This window comes from Pipistrellus hanaki, assembly GCF_964339955.1.
Source record: "Pipistrellus hanaki genome assembly, chromosome: 14".
NCBI lineage: Eukaryota > Metazoa > Chordata > Mammalia > Chiroptera > Vespertilionidae > Pipistrellus > Pipistrellus hanaki.
The window spans coordinates 334273-347425 of NC_140516.1; the positions used below are offsets into that span (position 1 = coordinate 334273).

The 13153-nt window shown below is 58.7% G+C and overlaps 1 protein-coding gene across 1 annotated transcript; it reads left to right on the forward strand.

Moving 5' to 3' along the window:
• Nucleotides 1-930: 930 nt before the first annotated feature.
• Nucleotides 931-9287, forward strand: RGR (retinal G protein coupled receptor; the record flags this gene model as incomplete). Its single annotated transcript, XM_084903427.1, has 7 exons — nucleotides 931-1009; nucleotides 2347-2503; nucleotides 3481-3606; nucleotides 6174-6323; nucleotides 7704-7821; nucleotides 8646-8759; nucleotides 9150-9287. 7 exons carry the CDS (start codon nucleotides 931-933, stop codon nucleotides 9285-9287), a joined length of 882 nt encoding a protein of 293 aa, XP_084759553.1.
• Between the last annotated feature and the right edge of the window lie 3866 nt (nucleotides 9288-13153).

The following is a 13153-nucleotide window of genomic DNA, read 5'->3' on the forward strand; positions in this document are numbered from 1 at the left end:
TTAGGAGGTAAATTTTGCTGCTTTGGAATGACTGCATGGCCTCAGGCTGATGCTGAGCTGCAGGGGTGGGGTGTGTGGTTCCCGGAGCTGTGGCAGGAACCATCCTCAGGTCCAGCCTGGCTTCAGGGAGCACCACGCGCGTGAGCTGCTGTGCTGCTGACCGCTCTTACCTGAAATGAGTCGGGTTGCTCCAGACCGGCGTTTCCTGCTGTAATCTCACCATGAGCCAGTGCGTAACCTCATTGTAGAAGCCAAAGTTCGTAGTGTTGTGGGCCAAGCCCTGGGAGACTGTTGCTTGGAGCTGAAGGGCTCTGTGGGCATCAGGACATGCCACCCTGAACACCACGCCCACCCAAGACCTGCACAGGCCCTGAGAAAAGATGCCCACACTACAAGAGGAACACAGCTAGGCAATGGCAGACTCAGAACCAGAACCCGAGTCTCTGATCCCAGTTGGGGTTCTTTCTACGACAACAGGTGGCTTCCTAGCCATCATCTTTCCCCCACTTGTTAGTACACGCATGTGACCATGTGGACACATATGTGCACACACATGCTCAGGCGCTCAGCTTGTCAGCATCAAAAACATGCCAGGACTTGGCTTCTAACCAGTCCTCAGGCACAGCTGCAGCTCCCCTCCCTCCCTGGTTATGCAACTCTTCTAATTCGGCTCAGGCGCTCAGCTCAGTGCTCAGCCTCCTCCTAATCCCCCTCCAGGCTGGTGAAGGGAGCTCCACGCTTCACAAAGGCTGCCCTGTGCAGCCGGACGTTCCTTCTGCTCTGGCTCAGAGGACACTGTGGGAGGAAGGGCAGTGAGAAGGAGCCCAAGGTCTAGCTAACCCCCCCGGGCCCTCGTGTGTCCGCTGCCTTTAAAAGGGAGGGGTCTGGCTTTCAGGAGCCAGAGAAGCGCTGGGCCAGGGGAGGAAGGAGATGGCAGAGGCCGGGTCCCTGCCCACAGGCTTCGGGGAGCTGGAGGTGCTGGCTGTGGGGGTGGTGCTGCTGGTGGAAGGTGAGCAGGTGGCCCGGGGCGGGGTGAGGCCCGGGGGTCGCCCAGAGTGTCTGAGGCTGGCGAGGAGAGGTCCCAACCCTCTGTGCTGGTCCCCAGGGCTTTTGGCAGCTGCACTGGGGAGCTGAGAGGAGGAGCCAGGGAGGGTCAGGCAGGAGGGCCTCTGAGAGGGGGCATTAACCAGAGCGCAGCCAAGCATCCGCTGCAAGCCTCTCCTCCGGCGGAGGCTGTGTGTTCTGCTCGCTGAGCTGGAGACTGTGTGCTCAGGCCCAGAGGCTCTGTAGACACCACTGACCACCCCCCCCCCCCCCCCCGCCATGCACCTGCAACCGAGCCCCTCATGCTCTGGCCTCGGTGCCCTGGCCTCCCAGGTGTGGGCATGAAGAGACATGGTACAAAGCACCAGCTGAGTCAGACACCTCTCCACGCCCCATCCCTGCCACCACCTCCTTCTCTCGGCCCTAAGCCTTTCCATGCCTGGGCGACAGGGTCCATGAGGCGCTAGCCTCACCCAGAACCCCACGATGCTCGCTGAGGCCAGAGCTGGGCTGGGCCAGCCCAAGACAAGGCTGATGGGGATGAACCCTGGTCAGAAACAACTGGCACATCTTCTCACCCAGTGAGAGTCGCCAGGGAGCTGGAGTGCAGCCGCGGAGGGTCCTGGCGGCCGGCCACGCTTCCTCTCTCCTGGGAAGCTGAGACCAGCTCCCCTGTGCCCTGAACAGGATGGGACAATGCCCACGGCATGTCTTTGCACACGCTGCTCCTCTTTCCAGAAGCTCTCTCTCCCCCTGTCTTCCTAGGAAAAGCTCTTTTGAGGCAGGATGTGTCCCCATTTCTCACTTAGATGGGAGAAGCTGGCTCAGCGTGGGTAGCGAGCGAGCAGCCGAACTTCAAGTCAGGTCTGCCTGCCTGACCACTAGCACTCAGCAGCCTCCCCTCCGCCAGGCTCCCCGGGGCTCCAGGCGTGGGGGGCGCTGGCACTGGAGAAACCTGTGCTCCCCGCCCAGCGGCACCCTGCCGGGGGCAGGTCAGCTGGTAGCTCCCGAGGCAGGAGGACGGAGCCCATGAGGGACCTGCAAGGCGCCAGCTGTCCGTGAGGCTGGCTGCTTGGTGGGTGCAGGCTGGTCCGTCTCCCTCCTGGCTGTCTCCTGAGGGTCCTCGCAAGGCTTCAGCTGTGAGGCCAGCCTCCGGGGGGTGTTGGACGAGCTTCATGGAGAGTCTTGCTGAGTGTGAGGGCTTGTGGGGTAGAGAGCTGTTTAGGCTCCGCCCAGCTCACACTCCTGGTTCTGACCAGCCGGGCCTCCCAGCCCCTCTGCCAGCCCCTACTTTCCTTTCAGCTCTCGCCGGCCTCAGCCTCAATAGCCTGACCGTCCTCTCCTTTTGCACGAGCCCGGAGCTCCGGACCCCGAGCCACCTGCTGGTGCTGAGCCTGGCCCTGGCGGACAGCGGGGTCAGCCTGAACGCTCTCACCGGAGCCACAGCCAGCCTCCTCCGGTACGCTCCCTGGGCCCTGGCCTCTGGGTCCTGCCCCCAGCCTGACCTCTCAGCACTGAGCATTCTTTTACCAACAGAAAACTGACGGTGGGAGGGGGTGTGAGGGGGCAGGCTGAGCAGGGTGGATCCAGCCCCAGACCCCACAGCCCACACTGGTTCCTGGAGCACAGGAGATCCACCGACCACAGCGGCGCCGGGGAGAGCAGGCGCCTGCTCCCACGCTGGAATCTTGGCTGCATTCTTCCTCACCTCTCAGCTTCCTCTCTGAGCTGGGTCTTACTGTCTAACTCATGTGGTAGCTGGAAGTGCGTGTTGTTATGTGTGAATAACTTCACAGTCGCTATCCCTGGGAAGCCCTAGTTACGTTTGTGAAAGCAAACAGGACTTCACAGGCTCTGAGACCTCCTTCAGGCCCGCCCCGTCTTCCCACTGGGCCCTGGGGGTGTTTCCAAGATGGGTCCCTTTAGGGGGACTGAGCCCTGGCTCCTGCAGGTGGAGGCTGGCGCCCTCTGGTGTGAATGGCCTGGGTCCGAGCCAGTAAGTGTTCCTCCTGCTTCTGCTGAAGCTCTACCTTTGTTTGGCTCATGAGGCCACGAGCTGGGCGGCCCGGGCTTTCCCTCTGACTCTGCTTTCATCGGCTCTGTGGCCTCAGCGTCTTCTCTGAACCTTAGTTTCCCCATCTATGGAATACAGGTATGAGCTCTCTTTTCGACTGGGGTGTTCTGCTTACTGTAATGGAGGCACCTGATCACACAGAGACCTTTGTTCCAGCCGTGGGGCTGAGCCTGAGCCTGCACAGCCCCCCCCCTACCCCGCCCCCCCCCCCCCCCCCCCCCGCAGGGACCACATAGGAAACACAGATCATACCGGCTTCATCTAAGGAGCTGGGCCAACATCAAGGAAGGTGCCTGCATGCTACTCCTGGGCAGATGTGGGTGCAGAGGCCAAGGGAGGTCACTGTGCCCATGTCTCCGCAGGCGTTGGCCCTACGGCTCAGGTGGCTGCCAGGCTCACGGCTTCCAGGGCTTCGCAGCCGCGCTGGCCAGCATCTGCAGCAGCGCAGCCGTCGCTTGGGGGCGCTACCATCACTACTGTACCCGTACGTGTTTGGGGCTCCCAGGAGGAGGGACCCAGGCAGTGAGGGTGATCGGGATGGAAATCTACTCAGTGTTTCCCGGTTCAAGGGGCAGGGTTCACTCGGGGGGGGGGGGGGGGGGGGATGTGGAAGGTGCAGGCACCAGGCAAGGAGGAAGACCGCATGTGCTGGGCAGGCTGTCTGTGCCTTTGCTGTAGCTTCAGGCAAGTCAGGGGTCCTCTCTGCACCTTAGTCTCCTCTTCTGCCAAATGGTTTTGTAACCAGACTCAGTTTTATCCTGAAAATCAAATCAGATCTTGGATACAGAAAATGTCCTTGATGACGGGCACTGCTGGGGAGCAGAGTGGTGATGTGTAGGTGTGTGTGTGTGTGTGGGGGAGCACTGGGCATGAGACCCCACACCTCACATTTCCTTGGAGCCTGTGCCATGCCAGAGCTTCATGAAAACTAGTCAAGCTCTCGATCTCCCAGGCCATATTGTCAAGTGCCATCTTAATTGGCCAGGTGAGTGTACCACCTGCTGTCATTTACTTGGTATTTCTTCCTTAGAAGTGAGCCACTTTTAAATACCTGCTGTATTCTTGTTCTTAACAGTATCTGTGACCTCACAGCTTCAATACACATTCATATACAACCATGTTCCCCAGAGGCTCTCCAGAATCCCACTCACCTCAGCGCACACACCCGCTGCGGGGAGCAGTGGCTCAGCAACCCCCACAGCAAACACCCAGCTCGCAGACTGGGAAGCAGAGGCTCAGAGAAGTGAGGGCGCCGCCTAGGCCACAGCTGATGGGGCGACCCTGGGAGTCGGCCTGGTCTGCATGCCTTCAGAGGTGGCCTCTCCCTTGCGCCCGGTCTCCTCGTTTGGAGCAATGGAGGTTCTGTGGGGCACGTGGTCAGCATGGCCAGGAGCCCTTGGCATGGCCCCTTTGGAATCGCAGATCTGCCCTCGCCACAAACACAGGCACACACCCTTGACCCTTGGCAAAGTCACATGCCTCTCTCCAGCCAAAACACTGCCTTTGTCTGGCAGCCAAGCCCCTCCTGTCCCATCTGGCCTTGGAGCTCCTCTGCCATCACCCCCCAGCCCTGCCCCCCACACTCCCTCAACCACTCACACACAGACTCTCACATGTGCACACACACACACACACACACACACACACATACACACCTTCTCAGAGAGCAACAGGCCTCTATGTCCCAACACGGCCATGAGCTGGTGCCAGGGCCTAGACCAAGGGCCTCCTGTGCCCGCAGGGTGTGCGGCGCCAGGCAGGGAGGGCCGGGGCAGTGCAGACTCCTCCTAGGTGACCTCAGGAATGCACCTTGGTCATCTGTTTCCAAAGCCAAAAAGGCTAATGCAACACACGGCAAGATGTCTCTGAGTCCTTGTGCCACTGTGATTGCTGTTGGGTCGTGGCCAGCTAGGAAACACCACAGACGGGGCTTCAGCCACAGGGAGTTCTGTCTTGTTCTGGAAGTCCAAGGTCAGGTGCCAGTACAGCTGGGTTTTGAGGAGAGCTCTCTTCCTGGTTTGCTGGGGCTGCCTCTTGCTGTGTCCCTACATGGAGGAGAAAGAGATCATCTCTCTCTTATCTCTTCTTTTTTAAAAAAATGTATTTTTATTGATTTCAGAGAGGAAGGGGAAGGAAGAGAGAGAGAGAAATATCAATGATGAGAATCATTCATCAGCTACCTCCTGCACACTCCCTGCTGGCGAGTGAGCCCGCAACCCAGTGACTGGGAATCAATCTGTGGCCTCCTGGTCCATAAAGCTGGGCCTCTCTCTTCCTAGAAAGGCACTAACCCATCTTGGGGGCTCCACTCTCAGAACCTAAGTGCCTCCCAGAGTCCTCTGGTGATGGGCTCTGTGGTATGGCTTTCGGGTGGGAAGCATAAGATTTGATCATAGAAGCAGACATATCCACGCCAGCCCCTCCGAGGCGTGAATGAAATCAGTGTCAGGTGAGGGGTTTGCAGACCTGCTCTTCTCTGCTGCCCCACCTGGAGTGCTGTCTGTGGAGGAACATGACCTAGAGTCAGAGAAGGCTTCTGGGGGAGGCCTTCTGGAGCAAGACCAGGAGGAAGCCTGGATGGGAAGGGCTGGGAGGATGTGAGGGTTATCGGTGGAGGAGGTCAGGTCACTGGGACCAAAACCACTGTCAGGACCTAGCCTCCCCCGTGGCACTGAGATGCCCAAACCCCACGCCCAGAGCTCCTGAGACACAAGCAGACTGCTGCTTCTGAGCGAGAGCGGGAGAGTGAGACGCTAAGTGTTCCACTTCCTCTGCCAATACCCGCCCGCCTCCCCCCCCCCCCCTTATTGCCGCCCCTTCGTTCTCTGTCCTCCAAGGAAGAGAGTACAGAGTGTCTGTGACCTCTTTATTCTCCAGAACAGCCCTCTGATGCAGGAGCCGCCTTTCCCGTTTTGTGGAAGGAAAAGTGAGACTCGAGCGCTTCCCCTGCCTGAGGCCTAAGCTGTTGGGGATAGGAGGCGGGTTCAGGTCATTGTGCCTGACCACGAAGCCCACTGTCAGCTCCTCCCCACCACCTCCTCCTCCCTGCAGGCAGCCGATTGGCATGGAGCACGGCCGGCTCCTTGGTGCTCTTCGTGTGGCTGTCTTCGGCCTTCTGGGCAGCACTGCCCCTCCTGGGCTGGGGACACTATGACTACGAGCCCCTGGGGACCTGCTGCAGCCTGGGCTACCCCAGGGGGGACAGGTGAGGTGGAGGTGCCCTTCGGGGGAACCCTGGCCAGGAGCCCTGTGACAGCAATGTCATAGTTGGAAATCCCAAAGGGCGGGCCAACAGTGGCCAAGCAGTCCTGACTCCTGAGCTGTGAGGCCCACTTGCAGGCTGACGAGGGGCAGGGCAGACCTCTCTGAGAGGCCAAGGGACGACGGGTGCAGTGTGAGGGCAGAGGGGGCGGCTTCGAGCACTGGCCTGGTTGGTGGTAACAGCTGCTGAGCCCAGGACCCCTTGACCCTCTCAGCAATCAGCCATGGAGCTGCAATTTGCATGCTTTCTAAGGGGAGTCCTGCCCTTGGGGAATGTCACGGTCTTTGCTTTGGGAGGAACTGCCTTGGCACAGCACAGAGGTCTCTAAACCCCTGAGCCGCTGTGGCAGGCCAGCCTGCAGAAACAGAGCAGAGGCAGAGCAGATGCACAAGACATTGTCAAGGAGCCCATGTCTACTGCCCGTCCCCTCCCCACCCCCCAGACTCCTGGAGACCAGGACTGAGAGGACAGGCCACATGGGCAGCAGAACCGCATTGCATTTAGATGTTTACTCACTTTTGTTCGTGAAGCATCTGCCCCTGATGAAACCTGCTCAGAACCCTGCGCAGCATTTCCCTGTCTATGCCGTCCTGCTGGCACCCCTTCCCCCATCCGCCCTTAGTGAACAGCACCCAGGTGACATGGTATCTTTTAAAAAATATGTATGTCTTTATTGATTTCAGAGAGAGGGCGGGAGATGGAAACATCAATGATGAGAGTTGATGATTGGCTGCCTCCTGCCCGCCCCCTACTGGGGATGGAGCCCACAGCCCAGGCCTGTGTCCTGACAGGAAATTGAACCACGACCTCCTGGTTCATAGGTCAATACTCAACATTGGCCGGCAACATGGTATCTTCTTAATGAAGGATCAGCCCTTGCACCTCCCACAACCACAGCAATTGCTTCAGTGACACAAGGCCAGTCTCTGCCATCCACAGGCTCCTTCCAAACCCCTGTGCCAGGAACACTCCTGGGATGCTCCTTCCTCTTGGTCCGTTGGCATCTCCATCTGGTAAACATGGTTTCCAAACAGAAGTGCCCACTCCTGTGCTGGCGGCACATGCTGAGCTGGGCACCTGGACGGACAACAGCTAGGGAAGGAGGAACCTCACCCAGCTCCCTGGCTCCTCCGGGCGCGTCTAGGAGGCCCGGTGGCTTCCTGGTTCTGAGGGGAGTGCAGCCAGGATGGGAGCGGCCACACTCTGAGCTCGCATCCCCTGGGAGCAGATCCCCGCATGCAGCTGCCTGGAGCAGAGGCGAGGCAGAGGGACTCGGGGACCCCTCTCCTTGAGATATAGCCTCCCGCTCCCCTCTGTCTGCAGAAACTCCACCAGCTTCCTCTTCGTCATGGCCTTTTTCAACTTCCTCCTGCCCCTCTTTATCACACTCACGTCCTATCGGCTCATGGAACAAAAACTCAGGAGGACCGGACCCCCCCAGGTAAGGCCAACCCTGGAGCAGAGGACTCCGGCTGCTCAGGGACACAGGAGCTGGAAGGATGCAGATGCAGTCGTGGTTCCTGTGTTTTCCACAATCAGCAATGCAGCTGCCGCAGGGGAGGGGGAAGTGCCCCTCCTGTGGGTGCTGGGATCGGGCGCCATGACCCTGGGGAAGGGCCAAGCTGCTCAAGCTTACCGGTGACACTGAGCCCCCAAAGCCGGGCCTGCCCGACCTCACATGTTATGGTTCTTTCTTTCCAAGGCCGTGAGGTCGGCACAAAGTTGCATGCTTTTTAAAGCTGCTGCAGCAGTGTGGAGGGTGAGCTCCTCTGAGTGCACGAGAGAAGAGAGCATGGCAACTTCCTTTACAATTAGGTCGCGAGCGAGAAGCCCCTGCGGTCCCAGGTGGCACACACTGGTTGTGTTCCCACGTAGGAAGCCGCCCTGTGAGCCAGGACTCTGCGGCTGCAGCTGCAGGAGAGCCGGTTCCCAGGCTGAGGTGTGAGGGCTGCTCACAGGGACCCTTGTGCACACAGACACACTCAGGGAGCTCGGGTTCGGCCAGACCCTGCCTCCAGGCCAGTCAGGTAGAATCTGGCCATTTTATAGACAAAGCAACTGTGGCCAAGCAAGCTTACATGAGAGGCTGAGGTTGTGCATCTGAAATGGCAGAAGGGATCCTGGGATCCCAACTTTCTCCACAAGCTCAGCACCTTCCCCCAGCCTGGCCACGTGCCAGCCTGTGTGTGCCCACAGGGCCCCTGGCTGCCTGGGCTGCCAGCCGTCAGGGCAGTCATGCCTCCTCCCATGCCCATTTCTCCCCAGGTGAACACCACTCTGCCAGCCAGAACACTGCTGCTCGGCTGGGGCCCCTATGCCCTCCTGCACCTCTGCGCAGCCCTCTCGGGCACAGCCCTCATCCCCCTCGGGCTGCAGGTGGTAAGGGACCCCCAGTGCCAGCGCCTGGGCTCACTCCACTTTTGTCTCTCTCTTGCTTTCCTGCCTCCATGATAGTCTCTCTTCCTTTAAATACCCCAAATTCACTGGGACTGTGCTTGTCGCCCAGGCCACATGGGTGGCTGCTCGATGCTGCCTAAGCCTCAGTGAGATGACAGGACAGATGGCCAGAGGGGACGTGCCTCTGGGGCCAGGGGCTGAGGCTGTGCCCAGAGCCATGTACTCCCAGACAAGACACATGGACAGGTAGTCAGGGTGGAAACAGAGCAGCAGGACAAGTGATGGGGCCCTGGGGGGAGGGGGAATCACCAGGTGGGACCGGGAAGAGGGGCGAGCCTTTGTGACTTTTCCTGGGTGTTTTTGCCACAACAGGTGCCCGCTCTCATTGCCAAAATGGTGCCCACAGTCAACGCTGTGAACTACGCTCTGGGCAGTGGAATCTGGCAGCGCCTGTCCCTGCAGCGAAGTGGGTGGGACTCGGCCCAGCGAGCTGCTCGGGTGCTGCGCTGACCAGGCCCCCCGACCTGGACAGAGCCTGGGCTGGGTGCTGCCCGTGGGTCCTAACCAGCAGGCTCAGAGCCAAGCTCCAGACATGCATCCTCCAGTCCTAACAGCCATGAGCCAGCCGGGCTGGACACTGTAGGGAGCGGCTCTAGGGTCAGGCCTGGGGCTGATCTGGGCAGGACCACAAACAACTCCCAGCCTGGAGGACAGAGCTCTCCCAGCATAATTAAGCCTGACCTTGCAGCCCTCCCTAATTCCTTCCTAAGTAGCTAATGGGCTGTGGGAGGTAAAGCAAGTGCTGCCAAAACAAGAACATCTGAAAACATGTTAGTCTACCCCTTGTTGTAACCAGACTATAAAATAAAGCCTCAGCTTGCAGGCTGGGTCTTTGTGTCCTCCTCCAGGCACGGGAGATCTACCAAGCCCTAGCTCTCTTCTCTTGTCTGTCTTTCCAATCCTTCACCCCCTCCTCAGGCTCACCATGGCCATGATGGTGAGGACCTTGAGACGCTAGGCTGCATGACAGTTGTGGGAGGGGGCAGGCCCTGAACGTGAGTCATAGCAACCCCTGACCCCAGGCCGAGGCTCTGGGAAGCTATTGCTTCTGACCTTGACATAAATGTCAATATGGTTCCACAGATTTTGTGAGGCTCAAACAGGATGACGTACGTGCACAGGGAAGCTGCTCATTGAACAGAACTGAGAGCACTCAGAAGCTGAGGTAGAGCCCCAGTGCCCGCAACCCGGCAGCCAGCATTCAGACGCCACTGATTACACTGTGATCCGGGTGCGTTTCCCAGCTTCCAGGGTGATGTCAGGACGGCTGGGTGTGTGGGAGGGGCCAGGTGCTCCCTGAGTTACCCACCAGCATGCCCTAGTCAGACAGCAGCCCGTGCTGCTTAGTCGCCAACATTAAAAAAAGGTTTATTTAGAATCCCAGAAGCTTGAGAAGGAGGCCTGTGCCTCTGCTGTGGGACAGGCGCAGGCTTAGGCGACGCTGCCCGGCCAGTGCCACCTGCAGGAGCGGCCCGTGCGCTCCCTGCGGAGCCCGTGGCACCTGGGCTGTGACACCAACACAGTCCCCACCCGGGCCTCCGCGTTCCCCCTGAGTCAGCGCTGCGGGGACAAGGAACAGGAGCTGGGGAGATGGAGAGTGGGGGCGGCGCAGGGATCAGGGAGGCCTGGTGAGGCAGAAATGGCAGAGCGCAGTCCGGGGAGGGGTCCTCAGAACAGCAGCTGGGTCCTTGGCACCAGGGCCTGACTGTTGCAGATGCAGAAATCAGGCCACACACTGGCAGCTCAGGGCATGCATACAGGCTGAGGCCAGTTCCTCATTCTGCACCCGGTGGTGAGGCGGCAGCTGCCTCGCACACTTTTCGAGGCCATGCTGGCCTCACTCCACAGCTTACACGGGTTTGTCTTGGGCCCTAGACTGGGGCCAAGAGGGAAACAGTGGCCTGAGCAGTGCACACCACAGGTGTGGGCGGCCAGGAGGGCAGCGGGCTCAGTGCCTGGAGGTGTGCCCCCACCACAGCCTCAACTGTGTTTACCAAGGAGCGACCTTCACTCACCATTTGCCACCCATGAGGGACTCGGAAACGTGGTGAGAAGAGAGAGGAGCTCAGACTCAGAAAGGGTGGAAGCTGAGAGGCTGAGGACACAGCGAGTGGCAGCCCCCACACAGGCCCCGCCCCCGTGCTCAGTGGAGGGTGGGAAGGGGGCAAGACAGCCAGTGTGGCCAAGGACACCTTGAGCCCAAGCCCAGGTTTGTGTGGAGCTGGGAACAGTGGGCTCAGAACATCTCCCCACTGGAGGACGGGGTCAGCAGGAAAGGAGAAGGGCTGCAGCGGTGCTGTTGTGGGGGGTGTAGAGGGGTGGGGGGTGGACAGGACAGGGGGTCCCCAAAGCCTGAAGCCCTTTGCTCTAGAAGTTCCAAGTCCACCCATGCCCTCGCCTCCACTCACATGTAGGCCTAGGAAGCCTCCTCATCCTTGGGCATGCCCCAAAGTCCTCTGAGCACCAGGTGTAGGCCTCTCACCCTGCCCTCCTGCCCCCCAGACCCTCAGCCCCCTCCCAGCCTCACCCTTCCATGGAGCAGCTCAGAGAGACAGGGAGGGGCTGACTCCGACACAGGCCCGCCTCTGCTAGCCTGGCACCATCACTGGGCAAGGTCAGAGCCACCTGTCAGCCCTGGTCCTGGCCAGTCCCTGACACCGGCTGAAGCACAACCCCGCGGTCTGAGGACACAGGACTTCCTTCGCTCTCAGTGGCCCTGGGCTGTCCACAACCTCCCTGTGGCTGGTCTCTGGAGAACAGGTGTCCCTCTGCAGTCAGGGATATGGAGAGCAGCATCCTTGCCTCCTTGGAGCTCTGCTCCAGGCCCCTCTGCGGGTTGATTTCGGTGGCTGTTCTTCCCGTCTCCTCACTCTCCTGCCCACCCGCAGCTCCTGCTGAGAAAGGTCTCGTTCTTTCTGGGCCCCAAACCACTCTTCTCCACTCACCTGTGCAGCCCCTGATGCGACCTGGAAGGGACAGTGCCCGGCCCCCGCCCCACCACTGTGGCTCCCCTGCCCAGCCATCTGTCACTGGAGTGCCAGGCTCTCCCCAAGATTCTTGAACACCAGGAAAGCAGAGGCCACGTGGGGGGCAGGGGAACAACAGCCCTGAGAAACCAGGAGAGAGGTGAAAGCAGCAGAATCCGAAGCCTGGTCCACAAACCTGAGAGCGCAGGCCCCTTCACTGGGCCTGGGGCCCACCCTGCCTGTGTGTCAGGCCTCCCAGCCCCGCAGGCCCAGTGGCTTCAGCCCACACCCCACCAGAGACTCAGAATGGACGAGAAGAGGCCACCAGGAGGCAGCTGAACCACCAGGCCAGGCGCTGGACAACCACACAGGCAACTCTAGCAATCACATCCTTGTGTGCAGTTTATGTCCAGAACTGGATTCCAAGCCTGTCCGTGCCATTTGGACTTGCTCATCTACTTCCTCGGTGTGTGTTACTGAGCAGCTGCTGTGTGCAGACACTGTGCCAATGGGATGACACGGCCAAGATGCTTTCCAGTGACAGCAGGAGATGTCCATGGTCTTTGTCTCTTCGTGGCACTTGTGACCAACTGACACCACACAGAATAAAGTCAAAATGGGTAAAAGACTTATATGTAAGTTATGAAACCATAAAAATCCTAGAAGAACCCACAGGCAGCAAAATCTTAGACTTCTCATGTAGCAGAATTTTCACTGATACATCTCCTAGGGCAAAGGAAAAATACACAAATGAGACTACATCAAAGCACGCTCCCACACAGCAAGAGAATCCATCAATAAAATGCAAAGGGAGCCCACTGTATGGGAGAACGTATTTTGCGATGATACATCTGATAAAGGATTAATATCCAAAATATCTAAGGAACTCATACATCTTAACAAAAGGAAGACAAACAATCCAATTAAAATATTAGCAAAGAACCTGAATGGACACTTTTCCAAAGCGGGCACACAGATGCCCAATAGACATATGAAAAATGCTCAGTCACTGATCATCAGACAGATGCAAATGAAAACGACAATGAGGTATCATCTCACACCTGTCAGAATGGCTTCCAGCAATAAATCAACAAACAACAAGTGCTGGTAAGGATGTGGAGAAAAGGGAGCCCTCATGCACTGCTAGTGGGAACACAGAGTGGTGCAGCCACTGTGGAGAAGAGTAAGGAGTTTCTTAAAAAATTTGAAATGAAATTGCTGTTTGACCCAGCAATCCCACTTCTAGGACTATATCCTAGAACCTGACACACCAACCGGAAGAAATATATACACTCCTATGTTCATAGCAGCACAACTTACAATAGCTAAGATCTGGAAACAGCCCAAGTG